At 41.2% G+C, this 8,963-nt stretch overlaps 2 protein-coding genes across 4 annotated transcripts in view; both read right to left on the reverse strand.

The window, feature by feature from the left end:
- dennd5b (DENN/MADD domain containing 5B) overlaps window positions 1-8,963 on the reverse strand; it is a 128,271-nt gene that overhangs the window by 41,576 nt on the left and 77,732 nt on the right. The gene's annotated exons all lie outside the window — the stretch shown is intronic.
- LOC123984864 (cyclic nucleotide-gated cation channel beta-1-like) overlaps window positions 8,132-8,963 on the reverse strand; it is a 17,869-nt gene continuing 17,037 nt past the window's right edge. The window contains exon 17 of the mRNA XM_046072065.1: window positions 8,132-8,682. Coding sequence (XP_045928021.1) covers window positions 8,651-8,682 — 32 coding nt within the window. The 3' untranslated portion in view covers window positions 8,132-8,650. The remainder of the gene's footprint in view (window positions 8,683-8,963) is intronic.

Here is an 8,963-nt window from a genome sequence, read left to right on the forward strand (position 1 = left end):
TTCATAACTCATTTTGATACCAAGTAATCTATTTGAAAAGTAAACCCATTTTTAAGTTCATTACAGTTTTCTATTTTCAGGAAATTACATTTACAATAGTTGTATTATTAATGTTTATATTAGAATGTTTATTAAGTTTTGTAACTGTTTCAAACTATACAGCGAGTAATACTAAGAAGTGGAATGCAGATAATGCTGATCCTTGTCTGTGTGGGTTAATTGCTTGTTGATGTGTTGGTAATGCCTCGGGGCTCCAGTAGGGGGATCGCACTTCTGTTCCTCATTCTATACAGACGAGTGAAGGCGAGAGCTGCATGTGTGTGCTTCTTCAACCTTCTCCCGTTACTTTTCCCCTTCTTAAGGTAATTACTACTCACAAAGCAATGTAAACTTTAATACATGTTGATAGTACATTTCGTTATGTTACTGTGATTTTATATATGAGTAAAATAAACTGTTCTGCATGTGTATATTGTTTAGAGTTTCGTGCTAACTGGGAAGATGTGTAACGTTATGCTAGCAGCCAGAGACCTCATGGCTCCGTCATGTCTGAGTCCCGCCATGTCCAAGTATTTACTTTGTCGTTGGTGTTCAAGCTAGCTACTGCTACGTCCACATATGTTAGCCGTAAGGTTTATTGTGTATTTGTCACTGTGTGGGTGAGTTCATGTCATGCTGAGACAATGAATAATGTTAAAAGTATAATTCATTTTAGTGTTCTGTGGGAATTCATTTAAAAAGGAGTTTTAAAATGTCATTGATAACTTTGGCTAAAATGATTCACATTTCATAGGGTAATTTAGTTAAAAAGATAATTTAGAATGCATTAAGATAATTGTGACTGTGGTCCTGAATCTGATGAGTGCATTAATATTGAAATGTATGTTTTTTTGTATACATTGTTCAAAAACTCATTCAATACAGACGAGTGAAGGCGAGAGCTGCGTGTGTGTGCGCTTCTTCAACCTTCTCCCATTACTTTTCCCCTTGTTAAGGGCACAACAATGACACACAAATGTACTTGCTCGTCAGATCCACAGACCCTGGAATGCTGAGTTCACATAACAACTGCCTTTGTGAAGTTAAAAAATGGATGTCAAATAATTTCCTCCAGCTGAACTCAGACAAAACAGAAATCCTGGTCATGGGGTCCCAGCAGATGGCAGTATTTGTTACTGCCATCTGCTGGTTCCCTAGTAAATCACATTAAGCCTGTGACAAAGAACCTTGGTGTCTGGTTTGCTAGTAATTTAAATTTGGAGCAGCACACCACAAAGCTTGTTCAATCATGTTTTTATCAACTTAGAAATATAGAAAAAATTCAATCTATGTTAACTTTTAAGGACACCGAGACCATTTTACACGCCTTCATCTCATCACGCCTGGATTATTGCAACAGCCTTTTCACCTGTTTAACCCAAAAATCTACTGATCGACTCCAGACTGTCCAGAACTCAGCTGCCAGGCTTTTAACCAGAACAAAGAAATATGACCACATTACTCCTATTTTAGCTTCATTACACTGGCTCCCAGTATGTTTTAGAATTGACTTTAAAATTCTATTGATCACTTTTAAAGCTCTTCAAAACATACTGGGAGCCAGTGTTAACCAGAACAAAGAATATGACCACATTACTCCTATTTTAGCTTCATTACACTGGCTCCCAGTATGTTTTAAAATTGACTTTAAAATTCTATTGATCACTTTTAAAGCTCTTCATGGCCTCTCGCCTTGTTATATTTCTGACCTTTTAGTCCCATACGCACCAGCACGCACCTTGAGACGAGGAAATCAGGTCGGCTGAGTCAGTGAACTCTTTTAAGTCCCTTCTTAAAACATAGTTTTATAGGAGAGCCTTTCCCGATCTTATTTGACTTTATTTTATCCCTTTTATTTTACAAATTTTATATTTATCTTAAACGTGTATTTTAGTCTTTTCAATGTTTTCATGCTTTATCTTGTATTGTTTTTGTATTATTGTCTTTTGGGTATTATTGTCTTTACACTTGTTAAAGCACTTTGTAACTTGTTTTTCAAAAGTGCTCCATAAATAAAGATTATTATTATTATTATCATCATCATCATCATCATCATCATCATCCACCAATGTGTCCCTGAGCAAGACACTAAACCCCTCGTTGCTCCAGAGGCGTGTGACCTCTGACATATACAGGTGCTGGTCATGTAATTAGAATATCATCAAAAAGTTGATTTATTTCAGTAATTCCATTCAAAAAGTGAAACTTGTATAATGTATACATTCATTCCACACAGACTGATATATTTCAAGTGTTCATTCCTTTTAATTTTGATGATTATAACTGACAACTAATGAAAACCCCAAAATCAGTATCTCAGAAAATTAGCATATTGTGAAAAGGTTCAATATTGAAGACACCTGGTGCCACACTCTAATCAGCTAATTAACTCAAAACACCTGCAAAGGCCTTTAAATGGTCTCTCAGTCTAGTTCTGTAGGCTACACAATCATGGAGAAGACTGCTGATTTGACAGCTGTCCAAAAGACGACCATTGACACCTTGCACAAGGAGGGCAAGACACAAAAGGTCATTGCTAAAGAGGCTGGCTGTTTACAGAGCTCTGTGTCCAAGCACATTAATAGAGAGGCGAAGGGAAGAAAAAGATGTGATAGAAAAAAGTGTACAAGCAATAGGGATAACCGCACCCTGGAGAGGATTGTGAAACAAAACCCATTCAAAAATGTGGGGGAGATTCACAAAGAGTGGACTGCAGCTGGAGTCAGTGCTTCAAGAACCACCACGCACAGACGTATGCAAGACATGGGTTTCAGCTGTCGCATTCCTTGTGTCAAGCCACTCTTGAACAAGACACAGCGTCAGAAGCGTCTCGCCCGGGCTAAAGACAAAAATGACTGGACTGCTGCTGAGTGGTCCAAAGTTATGTTCTCTGATGAAAGTAAATTTAGCATTTCCTTTGGAAATCAATGTCCCAGAGTCTGGAGGAAGAGAGGAGAGGCACAGAATCCACGTTGCTTGAAGTCCAGTGTAAAGTTTCCACAGTCAGTGATGGTTTGGGTGCCATGTCATCTTCTGGTGTTGGTCCACTGTGTTTTCTGAGGTCCGAGCTCAACGCAGCCGTCTACCAGGAAGTTTTAGAGCACTTCATGCTTCCTGCTGCTGACCAATTTTATGGAGATGCAGATTTCATTTTCCAACAGGACTTGGCACCTGCACACAGTGCCAAAGCTACCAGTACCTGGTTTAAGGACCATGGTATCCCTGTTCTTAATTGGCCAGCAAACTCGCCTGACCTTAACCCTATAGAAAATCTATGGGGTATTGTGAGGAGGAACGATACAGCATTGTTGGGTCTGCGATACGCCAGACCCAACAATGCAGAAGAGCTGAAGGCCACTATCAGAGCAACCTGGGCTCTCATAACACCTGAGCAGTGCCACAGACTGATGGACTCCATGCCACGCCGCATTGCTGCAGTAATTCAGGCAAAAGGAGCCCAAACTAAGTATTGAGTTCTGTACATGCTCATACTTTTCATGCTCATACTTTTCAGTTGGCCAACATTTCTAAAAATCCTGTTTTTGTATTGGTCTTAAGTAATATTCTAATTTTCGGAGATACTGATTTTGGGATTTTCATTAGTTGTCAGTTTTAATCATCACAATTACATGAAATGAACATTTGAAATATATCAGTCTGTGTGTAATGAATGAATATAATATCCAAGTTTCAATTTGTTGAATGGAATTACTGAAATAAATCATTCTAATTATATGACCAGCACCTGTATAGCAATTGTAAGTCACTTTGGATAAAAGCGTTAGCTAAATGAATTAATGTAATGATCTTACTGGCCACAGAGTTGTGTTCTGTGAAGGCTTGCGCTTCCTGTGTTTTAATTTAGACCCATGTGTCGTCACATAACTGTATCAGTGGCTTGGTGCTGTTCCTCTGAAGAAATTCAAGGCTTTGCTTTCTGCTACTTCCATGTAGATGTTGGCCACAATAGGGGATACTGGTAAGCTCATGGCACAGCCATGCTTTTGTCTGCAGAATCCTCTGTTGTACTGAGGCTGAGGTTAGTTCTGTTGTTTAGGGTGTTGTCTTTTAGCAGACGTTTCTACTGCCTCCATGGTGGGGATACATGTGAACAAGGACGTCCCATCATAGGACACCATGGTTTCAGCTGGGTCCTGTTTCAGTCCTTGAACTTTGTTCACAGTCAATGGAGTTTTGGATGTGGTGAGGCATGTTCCCAACTAAGGGGGCTAGGACAGTAGATATGTGTTTGGCAACGTTGTTGGTGACTGCTGATAATAGGCCTGAGTGGTGCTCCTTCTTTGTGTATCTTGGGCAGTCTGTGTATACATGGAATGGCTTCTCCAGCATACAAACAGTAATATTCTTCACGGTTTGTGATGGTGTTTTCTTTCTGTAGCTGTTGTAGACATTCTATGGCCTTTTTCTTGTATCCGCTGGTTGGGTCTCGCCTCACTGTCTCACATGTGTTTGTGTTTGTCTCTGGCCTGGTCCACTATAGGTAGCTGCTGTGGTGTGATGGCAAAGTTTAATCCTTTGGTCTGAACGTCTTGCTCTGGTTGGGTGAGTTCCTGTCTGCCAGGTTTTTCACCCATCTGTTGTTTTAGACAGAGAGGATGGATGGTTCCAAAGAGGCATCAAGGAAGCTACTTACACCCGGGAAGCCGTCGCTGAACAGGGGAGGTGGACTGCACCACCACTGACAACGCTGTCCTTTCATCACGTCCCAGGAAACTTAAACATTCATTTATGGCCTTGGGTGGCTCTAACGACCATAACGACTGTCGTTCATCTTGACAACGATCCCACAGAAGTTAAATAGCTGAGTTACCGTACCAGTCAGTCAGAACTGAAGAGTCCAGTTGCCCTTTATTTTAACCTTCCTCAGATAACAATGACCTGGATGACTGAGAACCTTCACAGACATTGTGCTATATAAATAAACGTTTGCTTGCTTGCAGTATATGAGATAACAACAGGGTTGTGGACTTACTCTGGGTCGTCCTCGTTTTCCTCCTCTTGGATGTTTGGCAGTCTGTTGAGAACAAAGAGAGGGACAGTTATGGGAGGACGTCTCAGCTGTACAATTTTGTGGATGTGTTTGTTTCTGTGTGTACTTAGCCTTTAATTTACTTTATATACACTGAAAAATGATGTGCCTTAAAAACTAATTTCATACCGTATTTAGCTTGTCTTTAAACTGGAAAAAATGTAGCCAATGTAGAAAGATATTTCTACTACTACTTGTTCAAAGGGCCGTGTCTATTAAAATGGCACTGAATTAACTCAAAATACACGTCAAGTTTAAAACATTAACCTTTCTTGTTAGTTCCTGAGAACAGTTTGGAGATGCAGAGTTTTGACTGAACTGTATATGTACAGTATAAATGTTTATATGTGCTGTGTGTTTATGTGACTTACTGCTCGTTGGACTCTGGCAGTGTTTCTATGACGATCTTAGCCGATTGCTCCACCTCCAGCTGTCGGACTGCCTCCTCCGCTGCCTTCCTGGCCATCTCCTCTGCGATACGAGCCGCCTCCAGACGCTCCTGCTGCAGCCTTTTTAAGAAAATTCACCAGAATGATGGTTTTAAATGTACAGTCTGAACAAAATAGACCAAAACAAGCCCTGCTGGCGTCTCGTCAATGCTGCAAATTGTACAATAACAAAGGCCTTTATTTGCTGAGCTATCTGAACGAAGTGTTGAACAGACAGAACAAATGGCAGACATTTACCCTTAGTGCTGTTATTGAAATAAAAAACGACAGAATAAAAATGGAAGTGGACACTAACCTTTCCTCCATGTGAGCTAAAACCGCCTCTCCAGCCTCCTTCTTGATGGTGTCTATCAGCTGATCCATCTGGGTGTCTGCATCTTTTGTCTGCAACCAATCACAGCGAGAGAGCTCACTCTGATGTTCCTCACATGGAAACAGTCTCTGTCGTGTACTATTTTTGTACCTTCTCATATATCACTCTACCCTCTAAAGTACCATTGTATCTCCTCTTGTACAGCCGTGCTACCCTTCAAAGTTCCCTTGTACATCCCTGGTACTACCATGGTACGTTTCATTTCGTTTTACGTGTCATGGTACCTGCCATTGGACTTATGCTGCATTCCAGGCAACTCGGAAATTTCCGACCTCCAACTAGAAAAACTACCCTGGAACGTCACTTGAAGTTGGATTTCCTACTTGTGAACTCGTAGAAAAAAATCTGTACCCCAGCTTCACGAGTAGCAGCTGAATGACGTCACACAACGATGGCAGCACACATTTAACATGAAGTAAAAGGCAACAAAGTATATTTCCATGTATGTATAAATACTATCATATAGTAAAACCTGTTCATAAATTGATTTTATTAGATGTAAATGCTCCGTACTTGTATAGTGGTTTTTGACCACTCAAGCGCTTTTACACTACATCTGCATTCACCATTCACACACATTTATTCACTGACGGAACAGCCGCCAATATCAGTATCTTGCCCAAGGACACTTCGACGTGCAGCCAGGGGAAGCCAGGATTGAACCGCCGACCTTCCGATTAACGGCCAACCCGCTCTACCTCCTGAGCCACAGCCGCCCCATTAGGTAGCTGATTAGAGTAAAGAATCTCTGAAAGTCGTCTTCTCTATACAAGAGTTATTCAGTAAAATGTCAAAAACGCCAAAACATTTGAAAACATTACGAAGGATAATCTATAGGCCATAATTTTAATGAACACCGAGGGCTGTGCTGAGGGTGCAACTGGGTGTAGGCCTGCATTTGACAAAGAGTTTGTCACGGTCAGGCATGTATTTCGTTCACTGTCGGTGTCAGGCACCACCATGCATCTGGAAGGCTTTGAAGTTGGAAGTTGGATATTTCAGCTCAGACATTTTCCAGTTCAGAGCAGTCTGGAACACGGCATTACCCTGGTAGCCTCTAAAGTGCCATGGAATCTACTCTCGTACAACCCTGCAAACCTTCAAAGTGCCATGGTACCTCCTTTGGTTCTACCATTTTACCATTCAAAAGTGTCATAGTACCTGCCATGGGACTTATCTTGGTACCAGTGGGTACCATAGCACTTTGAAGGGTACTACCACCTACCATGGTACCATTTGAGCCTCGGTGCCTAACCTTGTAATCAAGGTACTCTCTGATGTACCGTAGCACCTTACATGGGACTTACACTGGTACTACTATGGGTATTCTCAAAAGGTTGAGCAGGTTGTCCACTTATCGCAATGCAGGCCATTCGATCATCGCTCCGCCTGTCCACATAACGACGTGTCCTTGGGCAGGACACAGAACCTCAAATCACTCCGTGATCAGGCCAGCACCTTGAATGGTAGCTCGCTGCCATGAGATTGTGTGTGAATAAGAGGCCAATTGGAAAGAGTTTTAGATAAAACCACTATATAAATGAAGTCCTTTTACCTTGGAATCCTTTATAAGTGCTTGTTAACAGCTAATGGATATAAACATTCTACCGTTAGCATGTTTGAGAGAGTAAAAGAGCAGATCACGGTCTTTCTGAAAGTGATTCTGAATGTTACCTAAAGGTTGGGATCGAGTCAGCCTCACCTCCTTCTCCTCCTGCTTGGCCTCCTTGTTCTCGTCCTGTTCCAGGTCCTCCAGTATCAGGTCTGTCTTCTTCTGCACGATGCTGACTGAACGCCACATGGCAGGAAGAGCAGGATTGAGGATTATCTCTGTGTGTATCTTGTATACATATGTACCACTAGAAATTCATCTGTTTCAAAGATAAGACTGACTAATGACTCTGGTTATCGTTATTTTAGTCCATATTCAGGAGTAAATGAATAGCAGGGCTCAAATTCATGAATTAATCTATTTTGAATCCTAACAAATAAATAAATAGTAAAACAGGTGAAAACTTAATACACTGCTGTTAAATTACACAAACACACACACAGAAGACACATTACATGTTTGACCATTTAATAATTGTTTGATAGACTCATTGATTGATTGATTGGTCGACTCCTATTCCCTGCACTTTCAGGTTTACCAACCAACACGACAAAACACTCAACGAAGCTTTCATTTTTTCCGAATGAATGTCTTTATTTTCATGAACATACAGCAAAATGCTTTAATGTGTTGCAATGTCTGCACTTAGTTTAGTTGCCTTTATATCATTCGCAAAAGCCTTTAAAGAAGCAAAAGTAGTCCTGAACTACTGGCAGTCCAGATTCATCCGCAACTAATAGCTTATGTGAGTTCCCAGTATGAAGTAGCACTGTCGGCAGAATAATCGCTCAGCATGGACTATTAAACAGTCCAACAGACTAACAGCCATGTCCTACTGGACTCTATGAGATACAGACTTGGGTTGTTTTGTCTTGATTTAGCAATCGCACTGTAATATGTGAGCCTACTGGGGAACACTAACTTACTCTCATCCAATCATCTTCCTGATCCAAACATGTTCAAATATGTGTAGAACAGACGTCTCATAGAAAAATAAAAATCTGATTTCCTTCATCACATGGTGTCACTGCTCTGTCTGTCTGTCTGTCTGTCCTTCAGGCAGGCTAAGAGTGTCTGCTGCTGTCAGTGTCAGTGTGAGCGACTCTGTCCCGCTCTTCCTTCTCCTTTTATTTAAAGGGGCTCTCGCCGCCTTTCCCCCCTGAAACAGAAGGAGAAGAGCAGCCCGGTTAAAGTCCGCCTCATCACTGACACCAACCCCTGCCAATCAATACACAGCTGGCAAAACCCATCAACCAATCAATCAATCAATCAATCAGTGTTTCTGCAAACAGCTGTAACCAGACCCTGTGGCGTCACAGCGTACTGACAAGTCACGAGTACACTTCTACATCACTGCAGCGAGGTGAGAAGTTAAAACACTGCAGGTCTGAAAAACGTTTAAACCCTGGTAAGTGAAAGAAAGTAGTAAAAGAAAAAATA

This window comes from Micropterus dolomieu, linkage group LG16 (assembly GCF_021292245.1).
Source record: "Micropterus dolomieu isolate WLL.071019.BEF.003 ecotype Adirondacks linkage group LG16, ASM2129224v1, whole genome shotgun sequence".
Taxonomy (NCBI): Eukaryota; Metazoa; Chordata; class Actinopteri; order Centrarchiformes; family Centrarchidae; genus Micropterus; species Micropterus dolomieu.